The 22,525-nt window shown below is 37.3% G+C and overlaps 1 protein-coding gene across 6 annotated transcripts in view; it reads left to right on the forward strand.

Annotated features, from left to right (window-relative positions):
* igsf9ba (immunoglobulin superfamily, member 9Ba) overlaps positions 1-22,525 on the forward strand; it is a 288,098-nt gene that overhangs the window by 167,524 nt on the left and 98,049 nt on the right. For 4 of the 6 annotated variants that reach the window (XM_051931889.1, XM_051931892.1, XM_051931891.1 and 1 more), the window contains exons 7-12: positions 315-460; positions 6,996-7,138; positions 10,181-10,321; positions 10,660-10,776; positions 16,556-16,706; positions 16,830-16,953. In XM_051931889.1, coding sequence (XP_051787849.1) covers positions 315-460; positions 6,996-7,138; positions 10,181-10,321; positions 10,660-10,776; positions 16,556-16,706; positions 16,830-16,953 — 822 coding nt within the window. The remainder of the gene's footprint in view (positions 1-314; positions 461-6,995; positions 7,139-10,180; positions 10,322-10,659; positions 10,777-16,555; positions 16,707-16,829; positions 16,954-22,525) is intronic. The other 2 variants (XM_051931890.1, XM_028810426.2) reach the window with 1 other exon arrangement.

Below are 22,525 nucleotides of genomic sequence, written 5' to 3' on the forward strand. Positions count from 1 at the left end.
ATTCTGAAGTGCTCAAGACCAAAAAGAAAGCATTTTAAAAGGGAAGCATTGCACCACTTTTAGTGTTGTCTGTAGCTTACTGACTCTACAGGCTTTCTTCTGGGATCACGTAGTTTTTAGTTTCTGCTCTAAAGACAATAATGAAAAATTAAAAAATCTTCAACCACCTGGGCAGAATGAATACTGATGAATGAGACAAAGAGCTGCACTTTAGGTCTCTTCTGCAGCCTTTAGAAATCTAATTTTCTAAACATGCCTAAAGTCATCACTGATTGAAAATATTAAGACTTTCTGTCGTGTTTCTTTGCCTTCAGTGACTTGAAGCTAAGGGTGCGCATTTTGATTGATGGAACCCTCATCATCTTCCGGGTTAAGCCAGAGGATGCTGGGAAGTATACCTGCATTCCCAGCAACAGCCTGGGTCAGTCTCCATCAGCTTCAGCTTTCCTCACAGTGCAGTGTAAGTAGATATGCTAAAAGTATGGAGGTGTTTTGTGGATCATGTCATTGGATTGGTGGGATGTGTTCTAAAAGGTGAGGACTTGAATAGGTTTTTTAAAGGAAAGACACAATCAAGGACAGGTGTGAGGATAGGATTGTAGTTTTATTTGAGTTTACTAGGTTAGGGTGTATATTTGGCCCAAATTAGTCTCTATTTTATTAATGGAAAAATCACCATTTTTGAAAGATGGGCTCATTATATCTCTTACCAAGGCCTATGCTGAAGTACCAGTATGCCTCACTATCAGTCACAAAAATATATATTTTAATATGCTTAAACCATGCTCACCCAGGAACCCATACATCAGGGCTATTAAATTACATTTTCAGTTGGGCCAGATTTTCAAACCAAGAAATTTAGCTGGGCCTGACATTTTCAGCTACATGTAATGACAAATTTTAAATCAACACAAATGGATGTACTGTATTTAAAAATGTCATGTTTATTCATTATTTCCCTTTTACATTTGGTCACATATGACACAGGCACATGAAAAATGTATAAAAAACAAACAGAATCTGAGGTAGTAGCAATACTTTTTTTCCACTTTTGAAATAAAAAAATAAAGAAACATTTTGCTCACATCTGACCTAGGCACTTCTCAAAGTGCATAAAATCAAAAATGTGCACAGTATTAGCAATAACAGTTGTTTCCCTTTTGAAATATGAGATCCTCCTCCAATTTAAATTGGTCGGTCATACCAGGCAAAGGATTTTTTTATCATAGAACTTAAACTGTTTCATTCACAAGGATTTAATCACTCATATGACAGAGGTTAAATTTGAATTCCACAACAAAGTCTTTTCTGTAGATATTGTTTCCCTGCCCCCTTAGAAAAAAACTACCTGATTAAGTGTTTAAGAGCAAGGCACTAGGTATGGCGTGAAAGTGGATTGGTACATTTATGTTAATAATTTGTCTTTAAAATGTCTTTGTACATAGTTCTTGGGTGTCAAGTAATGAATTATCAATTATAATTATTACTATTATTATTTTTTACTAAATCTTATTTTCCATGTTTCTTTGTTGATGAGCTCCCATTTTTTGATAATAGAACATATAGTGCACATGCCAAAATGACTGAAATAACAACTAATAAAGTGACATTTTTAATACCATTTTAACAAAGTTTACTGTCCGTCATCAATCACAGAGCACCCCAGTAAAATGACTGTAATACTCCTTCAACCTTAAAACGCAGACTTCATCACATCGCTGTGCGTGACGAAGCAGCAGACAGATGATTGCTCATACATGTTTCCTGGAGGACGCATCTGCTTAACAGTTTAAAAAAAAATGGCCATTTGCATCTGTTACAATATAAATAGTTTAAAGTTTCAATGATTTCATTCACAACTGACAAACTAAATAGAAATGATAATCGCCAAAGCCTACTTTGCCTACTGGTTGCATTTGAGACCATTTTAGTTGCAGTCTGGAGACCTGGTGGGACCATGGGCTGGGCCACTCGGAAGCTGCTTCTGGGCTGCATGTCACCCACGGGCTGCCATTTGAATAGGCCTGCCATAGATTGACTAAAGTCTTATATTTCATACTTAAATCTCACTTACAAAATTGTTCAATAGCTGTTATAGTTGACACATGCTTAATTAAAAATATTTTAGAGTTACAAGTGAAGTTATAATTTAATTATTCTTGGAACAGCAAACAAACAAGTAAAAAACAGAGCTCTAAACACCCATAATTCTTAGAAAGTTTAATGAACACCTCATATGTTTTTGCTTAACTAAATATTATGAAAGCTAAGTTTCTTATCATCAACAGTACACCTCAAAACAAATTATCATGTAAAATATACTTGACGAAACCTTGGCTTTTTATCTTTAAGTTCAATTTACTTTTTTGTTGCTAAGTGCTACTCACTGAATACCAGCCTGAGAATGCCTACTCAATTTTACAAATACAATTTTATGGCAGTAAAGTGTGTAAGTGGATATCATAGTTTGCTGTTCTTGAGATGAGGAGTGGAGAATCAGTCTCTCTCTTGTTCACATGAATGACAACCATATCAGTTTAGGGTAGATATCGATGTGTTAAAAGATTTACAGAAATTAAGACCATATCAGAAGCTGTATAACACTGCATACTTTAGCTTTCTAAAATGTTAGCCTAAGATGCAATTAGACATTATTATTTTGTAATATTTTTATTCATTAAATGTCTACCCTTTCTTTAGAAAATCTTATATTTCTTTTCATCTACTTTTTAGGGGATTTTGTTAAAAAAAATTCACACAATACTTATGTACTTTCACTCTTTATATTCTTTCTTAACATACTACATACATATTGTTAATGATTTTCACATTATTTGTATTCTCTTCACATGCCTACGTTTTTGAATTCCTTTTTCTTCTTTTTGCATATGCTGTACATTTTTTTTCTTTTCGTGTTGATCTCACATATTTTGTATCTGTTCTTTACCTTCTCTTTGCATTCTTTTTCACATTCTTTTTAGATCCTATTCTCACAAAATGTACTTTTAAAAAAATAATAAATAACAGGAATTTCTCCCTTAGTTTTACTAATGTTATTTTACTTTGAGATGACAGGCCATCATTGCAACTATTTTCTGTGAACATTGCATGGCAGTGATTTGTTAAAAAATAATGCTGTGATCTGTTGTTGCCATCTTCAATTTCTAAATTAACAGACATTTTCAGTCTCTCCCTGGTGTATGCCACTGTCCCGGCCTGTCTAAAATCTGCTACCATCATCCCACTGCCCAAGCAATCCAACATCAGTTCCCCCAATGATTATAGACCAGTGATCTTAACACCAGTTGTCTCAAAGTGCTTTGAGAGACTTGTTCTGGGGCACATGAAGACAACTCTCTCTCCTGCCTTGGACCAGCACCAGTACACCTAAAGGGCGAACAGCTCCACGGATGATGCCTTAAGCACTGCGCCCCACATTGCAATGTCTCACCTAGAGCAGTAAGAGGCATGTGTGAGGCTGCTGTTCATGGATTATAGCTCTGCCTTTAATACAATTGTCCCCAGGATACTAGTCAGGAAGCTACAGGACTTGGGCATCTATGAACACCTGTGCCTGTGGATTAAGGACTTCCTGACCAACTGCCCACAAACAATGAGACTTGGTCCCCACACCTCCCTAAGTCCTGACAATTAGTAAGGAGCACCGTGAGGGTGTGTTCTCGGCCCTGCTCTATACTCCCTTTACACCTGCAACTGTACACCCATTCATCCCACAAACACGATCATCAAGTTTGCAGATGACACAACGGTTGTGGGTCTCATCTCAACTGCGATGAGACCGCTTACAGGGATGAAGTCTAGACTGACAGAATGGTGTGCGGTAAATAACCTGTCCTTAAACATCAAAAACACAAAGGAGCTCATCCTGGATTTCAGGCGGAAACAGGACGTGTGCCTGTCACTCAGCATAGGAGACCAAGATGTGAAGCAGGTGACCAGCTTTACGTTTCTAGGGACCCACATCAGGAATAACCTAAAATGGAGTATAAACACCACTGCTGCAGTGAACAAGGCCCATTAAAGATTGCATTTCTTCAGGTTACTGAGGAAAAACCACATCTCTGCCACTTTGCTGCAGACTTTTTATCACTGCTCAGTTGAGGGCTTACTGACTTATTCCATCCTGGCATGGTTTAGAAACTGTTCAGAGGCAGACAGGGCAGCTCTCCAGAGAGTGGTTGACACAGCACAAAAAATCAGGTTACACTGTTACAGCAAGGCTTGCAGAATTATCAGCGACAATGCTCACCCTTTCCATCATGTTTTCACATTGCTACCCTCTGGAAGGTGTTACATGGTCCTGAAGTGCCATACCACGAGATTGAGGAACAGCTTTTACCCCTCGGTAAACTTAATTCTCGCCTTTCTATCCCATTGTCCTTATTTTCACTTTCACCATTCAATACAATACAATACAGTTTATTTTTGTATAGCCCAAAATCACACAGGAAGTGCCGCAATGGGCTTTAACAGGCCCTGCCTCTTGACAGCCCCCCAGCCTTGACTCTCTAAGAAGACAAGGAAAAACTCCAAAAAAAAAAAACCTAGTAGGGAAAATGGAAGAAACCTTGGGAAAGGCAGTTCAAAGGGAGATCCCTTTCCAGGTAGGTTGGGCGTGCAGTGGGTGTCAGAAGAAGGGGGTCAATACAATACAATACACAGAACAGAACAAATCCTCAATAAAAAATTAAATTTTTTTAGAATTACGGAGCAGAATTTAACAGTAGATGATATCACATAATAAGATTTGGATAATTTTAGACTCCTTGAGACCTCATCCATCAAGCTGCCTCCCCCATTTGGCCATTCCATGGCACCCTCTTAATAGCCATGGACTTGTTTTCATGTGAGAAACTGTTGGCAATTACTGAAATGCACTTTTAATATTTTATGCACTTTAATTATATTTTTTTACATTATTTTACAAACCCAATCAGTTTTTATCTGTGTATGTGTGAGGATGTGTGTGAGTGATGAAGGCATCTCTGGGAGAGCTGTTTTAAATTTAGTCGTGTTGTTCTCAATGCAATGACAATAAAATCTATATATATAATTCTCTACGACACCCATGAAAGCACGCAGGAAGGAGCTACGCCCACCAACTCTAAGACCATTGGGTACGACAAAAACTCGCACAGCCACGCCCACCAACTCGGACGCGACGCCTCGGAAAACATGCCGTCATTTCTGTTTCTCTGTGCTACAGTCTGCATGCAGCTCTGAGCCACGTTGACTTTTCGGTTACGACGCACGACCGCGTGCAACATCGCAAACTGTTTTACACACTACATACAGCAATTTGCATCCGTGACAAACATGCGTCGTCTTAGATGGTCCTGCAGGAACACGGAAAACGTTTCCCCGCCCACCAAAGCAGGACCATGTAAGAAGAGGCATGTTTGTCGCGGATGTGAATTGCTCAATGCAGCGTCTAAAACAGTTTGCGAGGGGTATCCCATGGGATCCTTAAAACAATCCTTTAAAACTGAGGTTAAAACACAATGAAGGAAGCAGTCTTTAAAAACCAATAAGCCCTGTGCCTCTGTTTCATTAGCGTCTCACCTGCTTCACTGATGCAGGCCCTGCAACAGTTGAGACGCTCTCTCAGCAGCTGACCTTCTCTGTGCCTGACTCCACTATAGGCTGCAACAAAATTATGAAAGTACGGGCGCATTTGTTTCACACAAGCTGTGTGTGTGGGTGGGTTGGTGTTAGTTAGTTAATTAGTTACTCAAAGGATTTCAAGATTTAATATGCACAAGCGGTAACACTGCAAAAGCAGCCCAAACCAGAAAAGATGGCAGGCAAAAAGTGGCCGACAAATTAAACGTGTGTACATTGTACTTACTGAAAGCAGCGTTCCGGATTTTGCAAATGTTCATTTTTTTCCCTCTGCTTAAAAAACATTTAAAAAGCATCGTGATTATGCAGCATATACTACGCCGCGGGTTGGTATGCAGCGTGTAAAACTGTTTGTTTGTCGTCGATAATTTGCCTTTTACTATTACACGAAGACAATTTCCTGTTAATACTTCGTTACATTGATATAGCGGTGTTCTCAGTATTCAAAGCGCTATCCACACAGGATGGAACCGGGAAGCGAAACCACAATCTTCCACAGTCTCCTTACTGCAAAGCAGCAGCACTACTACAGCGCCACAAGGCAGTTAAGGAATACACCGGGCTCGATTTTGTTTTCACTTCTGTTTACAGAGATCGGGTCATAGATAGCATTGTTGCAATGTTACTTTTCTTGGTGGCTTATTACATTATACGAATGTTTCACATGTTCATTTTTTCCCCTGTGCTTAAAAGACATTAAAAAAGTGTTTCTCAACTGTGACTCCGGAACATCTCAGTACGCAAGCTATATTAAGTGTCAACAATGAAGACTCGCTACAACTTAATCTGCAAGTGCTGACACTTATCCCTACCGACGAAGTAACTTTCACCAGCGTGGCCTTCTTCGTCACAGACGATCCCGCTTTCAGTCACGGACAATTATATGGTGCTCTCTCCAGAGGTCTATCTTTTCATTCACTCACAGTGGTATCCACAAACCCACCCCATTTGGACAACTGTGTCGTTCAGGAAGTGTTCACCCATCAATACATAATTATGTGGTGTATGCTATGCCGTGGGTTGGCTAGTATATTCTATTCTAAATATGCTGTGCAGTCTTTTTATACAGTAAGTTAATAGGGTCATTATTGTCATGTGTACTGAGTACAGTAAAATATTTACTTGCATGTGCTAATCAACATGCAACACATCACCACTCTCCAGTGCCTTGATCAGTGAATATAACAACCTTTACCTAGGAAATCTCAAAATAATTCAGCATTTTGAAAATAAAGCTCAAAATATGTTAATATGTGGAAGAGAAGGACAACTTTGTTTATGTCCAGCAATACCTTTATCTTATTATTGTATTTTCTAACTCTCTGAAATCTAACTGGAAACTTCTTCTATAGACCCTGCAAGGGTTGTGAACATGCCACCTATTATTTACGTCCCCATTGGAATGCCAGGATACATACGCTGCCCAACAGATGCCAACCCACCAGTGATGTCTGTCAAGTGGAACAAAGAAGGTCGTCCTCTGAGAGTTGAGAAGGTAAGACCATATCTAGCCCCTGTGAATACACAGCCTTTTGCTTATAGCTTTTCTCAATTGTCAGTCACTCAACAGAACATTATTCACAAATGGGGAGCAAGACATGGTTACCCCAAAGTCCTGCCTCATCCGACAAGTGATTTATCCTAGGCTGACCTTATTCTTTCTTTCAAGCTCTTTATTATGTAGACTTGAACAAATTTCTATAGCCCATGTATGTTTACAAGCTTAGTCACTATCAGGGTTGACTGTAGAACTGTGAATTAATGGTGACTTGTCAATTCAAATTGATTCTCCATTTGTACTTGATGATTAATTTATTCCATGGGTTCCCAAACCTTTTTAAGCTGAGGCCCCCAAAACGTTATACCATCTGATCAGGACCCCCCACTAATATAAACCCAATGCTACAAAGTAGGGCACAATTTTGGATTTTGGTTACTGCTAATAATAGTAACACAACATGATATGGGATAACAGTATATCTATAAAAATCAAAGTAAATGCTTAACTATAGTAGACTACTAACACATGTGATAAAATGTAGTTGGATATTGCTAAGCAAGAGATTTTTAACCTTTTTTCTTATCATACCCCTTCCATGAATTGAATGTTTTGAAATATTATGATTTGTAGTAGTATAGATTGATATGGATTAAAAAATTGAAATTCTAAAATATACATACTTTTTAATATAAAATTTTATACAGTGAACAGCTAATATATGAATTCCTATAAAAAAAGTTTTCATAATTTACATACTACTTCAGGTTAAAAAGAACAAAATCACTTAAAATCAATGTGGAGGCTGAGTCTTCTTGGTTATACCCTTTAGGTTCTCTCCCTGTTCCTGTATTTACTTTTAAAGGGAGGATCAAGGCCCCCGACTGGTGATAATTCTGTTCGAAACAAAAAGCTTTCCATTATTGATTAGTATTAGTAAACGCTAAAATGAAATGTTAGATACATTTATTAATAATAATTGTTAACATTCATTTTTGTTCCTCATTGTATATTTTTCTTCATTAGTCTGAGAGTTTATACAAAGGTTATAAACATTATGGTATGCTAAAAGTGTGTACCAAAACTGAAAATATTGTAATGTTGGCGGATTGGACCTGAGAGATGTTCAAATTACTTGTTAGGGAGTGGAGGGGGTGAGAAAGGCAGCACTCACGTGTTAAAATGGTCTTTTTTGCAGAAATCCTTCATTTTTATAGTCACTGGTCAGTCTCGAATCTGGGATAGTTGCAAACAGGTGGGGATTTAGAAGGGTAAGTTTACCTCAGACCCCGAGTGAGACCAGAGAGAGACTTCAAATTAGTGTAGGTGCTGGACAATGAAAAGAAGAACACAGTGGGGTGGGTGAGATGGGAGTGAAGTTTCACAGCAAGGAGCAGAGCTGTAATATTGATGCAAAGCCAAGCACTGAAAAACATAATTAGCCACTATGTTTTTCAAGGTACACTTTTTCATTTTTTTTGTGTGTGTGTGTGTTTCCCTCAAGTATTACCTGAGAGGTGCTCGCGTATTGCACATCTTGAATCCTCAGCTCTAGTCAGTTACTACATTAATATTAAGACTAGTTTACATCAACAACTGAAGAACAGTTTGAGTTATATTGTATGTTTTTTCTCTGATCCCATTGTAAAGTAGATTAAAAATTATCATGAGTTAAACTGTGTTTTTCCCTCATGCTGCTTGCTGAAAAGATGTTTAAGCAAACTATTTGTTATTTACATATTGCTTTTCTTTTGGTGGGAAAGTCATCCAACATACTTAATGAGCTAGTAGATTTGTCCACTACTTCAGGTTCCTGAAAATCAATTTTCTAAGCTAAATTATTTCCTTTCTTATGTATATTTAACCCCAGGCAAAAAATAGAGCACAAAAACAAGCAGGAGAGAAGGTTTATGGTTTTCTTTAAACATTATGGATTACCTTAATGTTCCTAAGTATGCCCAGAAAAGAAACAACTATAGTATACACTACTATAACATGGATAGGTAGCAGCGAGTCTAACCATCCAGTATACTTAAACTACCATGTGGCTCTTTATCTTTGTAAACTAAATGGTCTCTGGTCCAGTGTGGTTTCTGATCCAACATAGCTTTTGTGTAAATGGAATGGTACAGACTCCAGGTCACTGATCCGCTGGATGAATGGAATAACAGAGGCACTTCTTTGTTAGCCTGAATTTATTTTTGTCTTGTACTTTCTTAGCGCACCTCATGGAGCAATGGAGTTGTACTTACCATTAACTCAGCTTTTTCTCTCTAGTCTAGCCTAGTTTTATACTAGTTTTAGCCTGGTAACAGCTGGTTTCTAAAAGTATTATTTGGTTTTTTCTAAGTACATATTTTTTACCATAATATTAAATTACATCATGGCGATCTCCAACTCATAGCAATGTTGGCCCTTAATTGTATGCACCTACAAACAATAATTTACTAAACCTTTTTACTCTGCCTGGATACCTTGTCTTTGATTTATAACATTGATTCCAGCGTACCGTGCATAAAATTAACAGTGTCTTTTTGTTGTTGTTTAAATAAAAGTTTTGGAATGTATTATGGTGGCAGATGATTCAGAACCACTTTCTTAAGATAGTAAAATGCTTACACTGAGGTATATAGTCACTGTGAGAAGTGCACTAAATATTTCTATTAACTACACATGAAACTTTGCAAGATACAAAACAGCTAATACCTTCTCCTCTGCCCATAATCCCTGATCTTTTATTGGCCAAACACCTGACATTCTGGCAACTCACCTGCTGGATTGAGGTCTTCTGGAGATGTCTTCTCACACTGCTGCTCCTAGCTCTCTCATCATCAGCAGCATCAGCAAAATTTTTCTCATGCCTTTTGGAAAGGAATGTGTACTTCAGCCTTCCATTTTCCATGGTACTAAGGAACTTTACTAAATATGGTACAGCATTGTGCTGTAAACTGTGGCCAAGCTAATCCTTATGTGCTAATTAAAAGCTCATTTTCTGCCATGCATTAAGCTGTTACATTAATATATACCATGTTCTTTCAGTACCCAGGATGGACTCAGATGGAGGATGGAAGCATCCGTGTAGAAGAGGTGACGGAGGACTCACTCGGCACTTACACCTGCGTGCCTTATAATGCTCTGGGCACCCTGGGACAGTCGCCCCCTGCCCGATTGGTGCTAAAGGTAATAGATTAAATTTGAAATATGTTCAGAAGTACTGTATAGGATAGATATTAGATCGATTTATTATTTTAAATAAGTATTGGCTAAAATCCTTGCAGGAACTTAAATTCCCTTTTACTATGATGAAATTTCACAGACCACATAATCGGTTTCGTCATAGTTCAAGCTGTGGTTTAATACAATTAATATTCTTCTCACTTTATTAGAAGAGTGTTAAAATTCCTGCTATCCAGTCCAAACATTAATTTATTTCATGATTATCATGTGACCACAACCCAGCCCTCTTCCCATTCTGTGTAATCTATCATCTGTATGATAATGTGTGTTTTACTTTGTAGGACCCCCCTTACTTCACGGTGCTACCAGGCTGGGAATACAGGCAGGAGGCTGGGAGAGAGCTAGTTATCCCTTGTGCTGCTGCCGGAGACCCATTTCCAGCCATCACATGGAGGAAGGTATAACTAAATTTCAAGTTGTAAAAGCAACTGACCTCCTACCTCAAGACGTTCTCAGACTTTGTGTTAATCATACATTTTTAGGGTAATACTGATTAAAATTAAATGAATGTTAACATAAGTCAATTCATTCATCAATTTTCTGTCTCGCTGTAGCTTATCCACACATTCTCATGTAGGAACACCTTAGTCAATTAACCTAATGTACACATGATGGCTTTGTTTTGTGGAAAATAGAAAGAAAATATTGAATTTCTGCATGTGTAGTAACTAGGTTTTTGTTCAAACCAAGGACTGTGAAGCCATGTGGCGTTGGCACCAACTGCTACAGTACCATGTTACCCTCAATTAGATCAATTCAGAATTATTTAGTTTATTCTTCTGTAGTTCTCTTAATTGAGTTCAGCTTTACTGTATTATATTTTTAAGTATCATCCAGATTTTATACATGCAATAGGATAACAGAAAAATACAAAACTCATACAACCTTTATAAAGATAAACATACGGTGCATCCGGAAAGTATTCACAGCGCATCACTTTTTCCACATTTTGTTATGTTACAGCCTTATTCCAAAATGGATTAAATTCATTTTTTTCCTCAGAATTCTACACACAACACCCAATAATGACAATGTGAAAAAAGTTTACTTGAGATTTTTGCAAATTTATTAAAAATAAAAAAACTGAGAAATCCCATGTACATAAGTATTCACAGCCTTTGCTCAATACTTTGTCGATGCACCTTTGGCAGCAATCACAGCCTCAAGTCTTTTTGAATATGATGCCACAAGCTTGGCACACCTATCCTTGGTCAGTTTCGCCCATTCCTCTTTGCAGCACCTCTCAAGCTCCATCAGGTTAGATGGGAAGCGACGGTACACAGCCATTTTAAGATCTCTCCAGAGATGTTCAATCGGATTCAAGTCTGGGCTCTGGCTGGGCCACTCAAGGACATTCACAGAGTTGTCCTGAAGCCACTCCTTTGATATCTTGGCTGAGTGCTTAGGGTCGTTGTCCTGCTGAAAGATGAACTGTCGCCCCAGTCTGAGGTCAAGAGCGCTCTGGAGTAGGTTTTCATCCAGGATGTCTCTGTACATTGCTGCAGTCATCTTTCCCTTTATTCTGACTAGTCTCCCAGTCCCTGCTGCTGAAAAACATCGCCAAAGCATGATGCTGCCACCACCATGCTTCACTGTAGGGATGGTATTAGCCTGGTGATGAGCGGTGCCTGGTTTCCTCCAAACGTGATGCCTGGCATTCACACCAAAGAGTTCAATCTTTGTCTCACCAGACCAGAGAATTTTCTTTCTCATGGGCTGAGTGTCCTTCAGGTGCCTTTTGGCAAACTCCAGGCGGGCTGCCATGTGCCTTTTACTAAGGAGTGGCTTCCGTCTGGCCACTCTACCATACAGGCCTGATTGGTGGATTGCTGCAGAGATGGTTGTCCTTCTGGAAGGTTCTCCTCTCTCCACAGAGGACCTCTGGAGCTCTGACAGAGTGACCATTGGGTTCTTGGTCACCTCCCTGACTAAGGCCCTTCTCCCCTGATTGCTCAGTTTAGATGGCCGGCTAGGAAGAATCCTGTTGGTTTCGAATTTCTTCCACTTACGGATGATGGAGGCCACTGTGCTCATTGGGAACTTCAAAGCAGCAGAAATTTTTCTGTAACCTTCCCCAGATTTGTGCCTCGAGACAATCCTGTCTTGGAGGTCTACAGACAATTCCTTTGACTTCATGCTTGGTTTGTGCTCTGACATGAACTGTCAAGTGTGGGACCTTATATAGACAGGTGTGTGCCTTTCCAAATCATGTCCAATCAACTGAATTTACCACAGGTGGACTTCAAGTAAGCTGCAGAAACATCTCAAGGATGATCAGGGGAAACAGGATGCACCTGAGCTCAATTTTGAGCTTCATGGCAAAGGCTGTGAATACTTATGTACATGTACTTTTTCAATTTTTTTATTTTTAATAAATTTGAAAAAATCTCAAGTAAACTTTTTTCACGTTGTCATTATGGGGTGTTGTGTGTAGAATTCTGAGGAAAAAAATGAATTTAATCCATTTTGGAATAAGGCTGTAACATAACAAAATGTGGAAAAAGTGATGCGCTGTGAATACTTTCCGGATGCACTGTATATACTGCATTAAGGTAAACAAACGTGATATTGTCAGATGAAAACAGACAAGATGAAAACAAACCCAGTTAACAAAATTTTTGAAAAAAAAAAAAAAATAAAAAACATGAAGAGATCCCTGGGAGTGCCTTTTAATACTGTTTTGATCTGATGTTGTCTTTTAAGTTACTGTTTTGTGACCAAAGTCATCTGGTTACTCTTCCTCTCCTGGGCATTATAGAATGTCACAAGAGATAGTGCGTACTGGTAAAATAAGAAGGTTTGGCTTTGAGTCAGTCATTTCTAAATCCTAAATTTCCCACTCACTCTGATATCTCTTACCATGGATAGCTGCAATACTTTTGCAAAGAGACAATGTTAAGTAATGACACAACAGTATATAAAAATAAATGATAAGGGTCAGTAAAAGTGCAGAATGACTCTCAAACTTCTGTTTTTGAACATGTAACTAACAAAGATAGATTCTGTGTGAATAGCCTTATCAGAAACTCCATTTTAAGTACATATGACTAAAGTAGTGCTTCATCAACCTGGATACAAATGCTAGTTATGATAGTGCATCTCTTTTTAACAATAAGCAGATCATTTCACAATCTGGGGTTCCTACAGCTAAAGGCTCCATCTCCTACAATAGTTTTATTTATCTTATAAATTTTTAGAATACTAGCCGTCTGGAATGTGTGCATTAGTACACTCTGTTAATCTTAAAGAACAAAGGGCTAAATTCAAAGCTTTATATGTTAGGAGAAGGAATTTGAAATTTGCTCTAAACTTTATTAGAAGCCAGTGTAGAGAACTAAGAAGAGAAACTACAAACAGTATATAGTTGTAACTCCTAGTTCTGGTAATGATACGTTAGGCACCTTTTTGAAATTACCAAGAGACTAAAAAGCCTGTGAATAATGAATCACATTTGTGAATTCTGTTTGAAGTCAGTAACTTTTCTATATCTTACATTGTGTGAAAACAACTTAATTTTCCTGTATTTCTCATTTGAAAAGCAGGTTATTAGTATGATTGGTAAAGTAAAACATTAGAATCAAGGATGATACCAAGTTCAGGGGTGTCTGTGTTAAAATGTAGCAGTACTTATTTAGTCTGTATCTTCTTTCTAATTAATTTCTATTTTTTCAATATTTAAAGGAAAGTGGTTATCACTAATCCACTGTTTCTTCTCATTAAAGCAATTGCTTAAATACTCACTGAGTGAAACATAATTATGTTTGAATAATAGATATAGCTAATTGTTATCTTTATTGAAGTGATTTTAGAGGCAGTGTCCATATTATTATTGCAATACTACAAGTTTATCCAGGTTAGCAGGTTGCTTGCTAAGTGTTTTTCTTCCACTCCTCACAGTCCTGGATGTTCTGCAGAGAGGACCCATTATTTTCATATCACCTGACACCACCTACAATCATATTTTTTGTCCTGTCTCTTCTCTTCATCCCCTCCACCTTCTTGTTGCAGCTCTTCACTCCCTCATCCTTTGCCTTTCTATCCACATGCCCAAACCATCTTATCCCTCTTCTCCTATATGCAACACCTGTTGCCTACACACCAGGTTTTCCTCTTAACTTGGTGTTCATCTTCCTCTCACTCTGTGACACTCCACACATCCATCTGATTGTTCTGGAAGGAGACTTCAGGAGGGGCATCCAGACTTAAAAACTTTGTCACCAGTACCCCCATTCATTACGAGAAACATTGTTGAGTCCATCTACTCCCTTGACTATAGTATTTAATTGCTGGTTGTTTACAGATACATGGTTTGACTTTTGTTGAGGTAATTCCATGCCCTGCAAAAATGTGTGCACTATTTATTCTTCCTTAGTACTCTAAACACATCATGAGTTTCTGCTTTTGGCAGCAGCCATTATTAAATCAAGTGTCCACATAGAGTTTTTCTTCCTTGTTTGCAGCAGTGTTTAAGAAAGAGACTGACATTTTTCCATTTTAGAATGTTGTTAATATCTAAAAATAATCTTTTACTTTAGTTGTGGACAGAAGTCTTCTACTTTTTGCCCTAGTACTTGTCTCAGAGTCAGTACCCAACAAGCCCAGATTTTCTTACAATTTGTAATTCATTGTCACATTGCACTAGTAAATTAGGACCAATAGAGATACATCCCTCTGTTTGGTACTTTTCTGACATAACACTATATTACTTTTGGTGCTCCGAGTTCTCTTTCCTTGCAAAAGATTCTACCTCTTGTACTCTGATACCTATGGTTCTTCCTTCTGTCCGAAGGGTATTAAAACCACACAGATTTTGAAAATTGCAGGTAAATGTGTGTATGCACCAGTATCAAAGATAATAACATTTTCATTTATGTGTGATAGTCTGGGTTGGCTCCACATACTTTGGCAGCTTGAACCTGGGCAAATAAGCACACACCACAGTCAGCAAGAGGTGGTGCAAAGCAATTTGTGCTTGTATTAAAAAAAAGAACAAAACAAAGTATAAATAGTGCAATACAAGTCTTCATAATAAATAACCCTTGATAAAAACAGGTGAACTCATGGAGCCACAGTGCTTCCTTCTCAAAATTGACATCTCCTTTGCTTACCCTGAAAGAGTCTTGCAGCCAGAGAAGATGTCTTTCCAATAGGCGCAGACAACACTCACATGGGTTTGCATCCCAACCACCTCTGTCGGTCACCATTGGGGCGTCACAAGCTCAACTCATGTCCCTTGATGCCATCTCTCTATATCTGCAGAGACACATGAACTTTGCTGTATGTCCTGTTCAATGCCACTGCCTGACCTCCAGTGGGGGCTCACCTGGAGTGGTGGGTTGCCCCTGCTCCTGAAGCGTTCAAAGCAACCAACCATATGACCCTCAAATGCCAACTCTACGAGCCTGTTGGGCATATCTCCTGACTGCCTGCACAATTGTACTGGCTGTACCATGAACCTGTCCTGTATTTTCACTTCACTGCCATTTTAACCTATCTCTCCATTCTCTTATCTTTTCTTTTGTTTTATTTTTTCAGTATGTCCCCAGTTACCTGCCCAGGCTCCCTTTAATACAACGATCGGGTGTAGCTGTTGGAATCACAAAACACAAAGCACTAACAAGGAAATTGACTGAACTGCACACAACTGCATGTGGATGGCCAGTCAGTTCCCCAATTAAACCCTGGGCTGCTCGTGCACGCTTTTGCATGCATCTGCAACAGCACAGAGCCTGAGCTGCGCTGTCTTTACTTATATAAAAACACACAAAACCACAAACCTCTTTCGTCACAATCTGCACATAAAAATAATGGATGTATTAAAGGTGTGCAGAGGTTGTTTCAAGCTCTGATGCACAAAAAATGTATCAGATTGTCTTTTTACCTTAGCTGAAACTGCAGTATGTACAGTAGTCTGTCTTTAGTGTCAAAGGTATTGAGTAATTAATTAAACAAGCATTCACGTATAGACAGACATGGAATCAAAATAAATAAATCATCACTCCTCCCTCTACATATCAAAAACAAAAATAATAATACCATGGTCAGCTGATTGTATTTTCAGTACAAGCACTTATAGTGGAAATGAGAGGTCTTTTGGGTGGGCAACTTTTTAATTGCTGGCTAGTATGCTTTTGGTTGTCTCTGATTTGTGTTAGAATTTTCTTTTCTTCTGCAAAGGTAGGGAAGCCCAGCAGAAGCAAGCACAATATTCTTCCGAGCGGCAGCTTACAGTTCAAATTTCTCAGCAAGGAAGATCATGGAGAATGGGAATGTGTCGCCACCAACGTTGTAACAAGCATCACTGCCAGCACTCACATTCTCGTAATTGGTAGGTGGTGATCTTGCTGTAGTGTCATGATTCAACACAAACATCATCAATGTTAAGTATATGGTGGTGCAGTTTGTTCCTCTCTCCACATTTATTTTTCTACAGTGCTTACTTTTCTCCTAGGCACAAGCCCTCACGCCCCTATCAACGTGCGCGTGTTGGCCTCGACCAACTCTGCGAATATTACTTGGGAGCCCGGCTATGATGGTGGATTTGAGCAGACATTCTCAGTTTGGTATGGCCCTGTGTGAGTTATCCCAGCATGCTTTGCTTTCTGCTTTTTTTCCTTTTGACTAACCAGCGCTGTCCTGCTTGTGTAAGGCTGTAGCACAATAATGGGATTATACTGTATTTTTGATTGTGTTTGGGAAGGCATTGTTAATTAATTTATTTAATCAATTCATATCCATTTTTATAGCACACTTCAAAGAGCATACCACCATAGGGCACTTTTAAGCAAAACATTACAAACAACCTAGCTAGCATTGCTCTTGTGGAATTTGGAGACTTTGGTCTATGTGACCCATCTAATATTCCTTAATATGAAAGACAGTAGGCCAAGTTAGGCATTTTACAAGATATGAAGAAGTACTAGGTACCAGGAAAGAGATAAAATTTTGCTTGCCACCTAGGTAGGAAGCAAAGGTCTGTAACAGCACAATTCTCTTTGGGGAATTAATTTGTTATGTAAAATACTAATTTTGCTTTTAATATATAAAAAAAACAGTCATGCTCTTTAGTGGACTGGCATCCAACTTAGTACTAAATCTAGTTATGCACTTTGGTCTCTGGTCACCTTCATTAGGAGCAGATAGGTAAAATGGATGAATGGTTTATTGTGCCAATGGTTGTGTAGATTACTGGTGTGAATTTGTTACTGATAAATTAATAGATTATTTGACATTTTTATTTCTTTCAACTTTTTACAGTGGTTTTAAATTTACTATTTATTAAATTGTTATATTGGTACAATTTTTGTATTGTTTTGAGTGTCATTTTGGTGTAATACATTTTCAGCATGAAGAAACAGGTAATTTTAGTTGTTATGAATATGTTTAGTTTTTCTTCCTTATGCCTCTACATTCCTGTTCCTCTAAAGATTTGCTGTCAGCTTCATGTATGGCACTAGCATTAGGAGCTGTTGATTCTATGCTGGCAAATTTCTTCATTTCAGTCAACGGGCAAATATCTTTTCAGCAGTGATGAAGAAGCATCCAAACTCAATGCAACTGACCAGTTTTTTATTTCTGACATATCACCTAAACATCCTATGAATCTCGTATTTGTACACAGGCAGTGACTAGATTATTGTTGTTTTGTAGTATTCAGCAGAATTTTTTTCAGTCAGTTGAATCCAAGTTCATGCACCTAATTAAAGGGCAGGTTTGATTATTTCACTTTGTAACTTTTGAAAAATAAATGCACCATTAATTTATCATTTTCATATTCTGAATCAACATCACTGATCAGTCAGACCTTGCTTTTACACATTATCTTTACACATTACTTTAGTGCACTGGTGCTCACTAAAATTGCTGCTTTATGTCACATAGCTTTTTTCCTAGGTGTGTGTTTCTTAGTCTTACTGGAATCTATGACAGTGTAAAAATCTTGGCAAAGGTCAAAAAATACACAAAATAGAAAGTCGTCCTCATGTTATATTAAATGTTTGAGAAAAACCTGTATCGCACTTCACTCCCAGGCTTTACTGTGATCAGCTAGACACTTGTGAATGAAAGGAGTACTGCATACATAGATTTTTCCAAACAAATCATTCTTTTAATCACATGAATTTGTTTCTTGTCGCCAACATTGAAAACTATTGAAAGTAGCCCATTTTTGTAATTCCCATGCCTGTGTCAAGGGAGCTAACTGATCTTTTACAAAGCAGATCCTGTTGAAAACAACAAAGAGTGTTTTATTTCCTCTTATCCCAGAAATCAATAAGTGTGTGGCTTCCAGAATTGCTTTCTAATTACTTTGACCAGTGCTTTTTCTACTGGATGGCATACAGATCATCTATAAGCTGTAGTGTCCCATGCTAACAGTGCAATGGGTGCTTCTATGAATTCCTATTTACTAATTTATGTAAGCAGAATTAATGTTAGGAGGCACTTTTTGTGATTTTGAGAAGAAAGTGAAATGGGGGTTATCACATTCTCTTTTTTTTTTTTTTTTTTAGCCACGAACAAAGTGTACACATATAATGTATTTGAAAGAGAAAAGACAGATATTAAAGTTAATTGAAGCATAAAGGGTGAGATTTCCAGAACAAATAGTTCATATTTGAAACTTATGTAAAAATTAACATATTTCTGCTTTAGAAGAGAATTTCTAATTATTAACCCATGTCAGGCAAGAAGTAACTGATGAGTACAATATTTTGGAACTAATTTTAGATAATGCATTTTCTATTATATATCAAATTGATTGTTCATCTCTACTAAGCAATAATTTAGAAAAATTATACACGCACTCTGTGATATGTTCTGTCTTATTATTGTTTAAATTTTTTGTTTGTTGAATCATTTCTGCTTCAAATATCTTCACTTTTTCAGGTTCAAAACAGTGTTTTCTCCAAGGAATAATAAACCTTAAGTCTTAAAATATGTGGAGTGAATGGTTTACAGGTTGCTTTAATTTTTTATTATAATTTCTGCCATTTTGCAGATACACAAGGATCCTGGAGACATTACGAGTTTTAAAGATAGCTGCCAAAAAGATGCCAAAGGCAGAGCTATGAAAGCAGTCAGGAACAAACATGTGCTACAGTGGGGGCAGATATCAGGATGAGTACTGCATGTCTAGAGTCACTGTAGCTTTAACTAATGAACCCTCTATAGTGAACAGTAAATATAATCAGTAATACAAATATCACTTTGATTTATGGCCTAAATGGTTGTACAAATACATATATTTTATATTTTGCTATAGTGCATTGTTTCATCACTGAATGAAAGGGTTTGGGGATACCACTCTTCAAAATATATGCTTTCTCTTACCTGCCCTGATTAATGTAACCCCAATATAATGTCTAATTCTCTTTTACCCTGACTTTTAACAGCACTTGGGGGTAAAGAGCCTATATTTCACTCTATATCATGCTACTGTACAATTCTATACAGCCTGCATTTTATTAAATAGTTTGTGCTACGAAATCTATTGTATAAAGCCCACACTTCATTCAGTATTGTGCTCCTTTATAACTTTTCTGCTCCTATATAAATTTTACTTAAGAGTTCTCCTTACCCAATGGCCTGAGTAATACACTTAGTCCTCCAGAGTAAATTGAAATAAAAGCCACTCAGTTTTAATATTATAATTAAAATATTAATATTAAATAATTCTATATGCCAATGCAAAAATAAATCAAAGTGTAGCAATCCACACCATACAAACAATACTGCTAGATGTTCAGTGTGATGGTGGTCAAAGACTCTTGATCAGCTCTTTTACTGATGTAATAATGCTAATGTAAGAGCGGTATGGGCATCCTCTCCCCAAGGGGCTCATGAATCTTTGACTGTCCCCAAAAGCACCATTTTCCTTTTAATCTGGGGCTCATAAAACTACGATTTCCTCTCTCTGAGATTTGGTGTAACTGATATGTTATTTAGTAAGGAACTTCCAAGAATGCTCTAATTACAGAGAGAGGCAGGGATAAGAAGAGGCCTTATGGGCAACTTTATTGTAGTGTATATGAGAAAAAATCTTGTCAAAATTACTTAAATAAGATAATAAAATGAGCAGCTAACTCAGCTTGCCAACAGGCTGTCCAAATATTATAATAGTTTAACATCCAAATGTTGTCTTGTTAGAATAGAATTGTCCATCTTTTAGACTATTTCTGCAAACCAGAACACTTGCATACAGAGCCAAGAAACAACAAGATTCAAGAAATACATCCATTATCCCTTTGAAACACTTGATCTGATGATGATCTGATGATGATGATATGCTGCCTTATTGTGTATAAACAGCAGCTTGATTCAAGAAGAGCAACTATTAAAAATCAAGCTAAGGGCTGTTTGTCTCCAGTGATCAAGTAATTTGTTATTCTGTCATCTACAACTACATTTCCTAAGACTTTCCCCAAAGACTGGTTGGTATGATTTTGGGCATTTCATCCTCTACAGTGTGCAATATAATTAAGAGATACTAGGAATTCGGTCAAATCTCGGTACATAAAGGGCAAGGCTAAAAATCACTTCAGAATGCTTCAGAAGTGGTGTTGTAATGTTTTTAATATAGTATAGAGTATGTAGTATTTACAAATCACTCCTTTTTGTTTGTATTACCATTTTTCATACTATCCAAACCTTTCGGAATCTGAGTTTTTATTTTGAAATTTGTGTTTGGAAAGATTAGACATTTAGGCAGGACTGCAAAGTAAAACAACCTGTTTTTGAGGGAGTATATGCATTAGAACAAATCTTATTTGATCTCACCAGATGTTTCCATCAGTGATGGGTGGGTGAGGAAACACTTGGGACTCTAAAGAAACAGTTGTCTTTACTGATTTCTGGCCAGAGTACATCGTAATCCTTCTCCTAATGTCTGCACAGAGCCAGTTGTTTGATGTTGATGTTCAGTACCAGGTTGGAGATGAAGCATGAACCTTAGACTCCTTTTTGGATAAAAGTACGTGGATAAAAGTCTGCTTTCCCTATAAAAATAAGTAAGGATGGATGATCAAAACCATTGCCTCAGATACTAGTGAGGCACAAAGTAAAATAAAGCTGGAAAGACTGAAGAATAAGATGCAAGATGTCAACAACAGCACTGTCTTCTTATCTAAAAAATGCTTTGAATATATAAAAACTAAAAAATAGATAAGGTTGATCTCCACCTTTGAAGAATGCACCTTCTGTCAAAATGACTCTGTATAGATATTAAACACTGTAACCGTGTTTATTCAAAATTACCAAAGTTCTGCAGCTTTAGTTTGCTTCATGGGATTCAGCAATAGCTTGACACATTGAAATGATTCCACAGACAAAATATCTTAATTTTTAAAAGCTTTAGCAAATGTTCAAAGTAAAACAGTTTGCACAAAAACAGAGAAAAAATTAATATAGCAAAAAAGTTTCTTGTTTTTAAAAAAGTTCTTGTTTAAGGCTTATATGTCTTGTTTGTTTCTTTAAGTTCTCTTATATAGCTGAACCATTTCTAAATGGTCAGAAAACTGTATGCTTATCCCATTTTCATGCTATAAATGGGTCTTTCAGTCATTGCTAGCACTGAGACCTATTCTAAACAACAACTGACTCAATTAACACACTAGTATTAGTTATCGCAAGAAAGTTCTATCTGTTATTAACTTACACGGGGTAAAAGACTATACCATTGTCTATGACTATGACTAAGCAGACACTATATGAATTTAACTTAAAGCTTTAACTTCCTAAGATTGGATCTTACAAACACCATGCATACAATATGTGTCATTTTCTATGAACATTACATTATGAAACTAATGTTTTTTTAAAGCTAGTAGGTAAAGTAGCCCAAGGCAAGTGAGAGATACATTTTCTTCACTTCTTCCTTATGAAATAAGTCCATGGAAAACAAATGTATTCTCTGCTAAGTGGTAGCTTACATGTTCTTTCATACCTTTATTTTGCCTTTTTCTGCACCAGGTTTTGGTTTCTTTACATTGCTTTTGAATATTTTGTTTTAGCATCTGCTCTAATGTTACTTTAGAGATCAATAGACATATACTCTCTGACAGCTTTCTTAATTCATGCTAATTAAAATTCTGCATTACAAATGTGAATATTTTATATACTGCACATGTAGTAGTAAACTGTACTGTAGAT

This window comes from Erpetoichthys calabaricus, chromosome 9 (assembly GCF_900747795.2).
Source record: "Erpetoichthys calabaricus chromosome 9, fErpCal1.3, whole genome shotgun sequence".
NCBI classification, from domain to species: domain Eukaryota; kingdom Metazoa; phylum Chordata; class Cladistia; order Polypteriformes; family Polypteridae; genus Erpetoichthys; species Erpetoichthys calabaricus.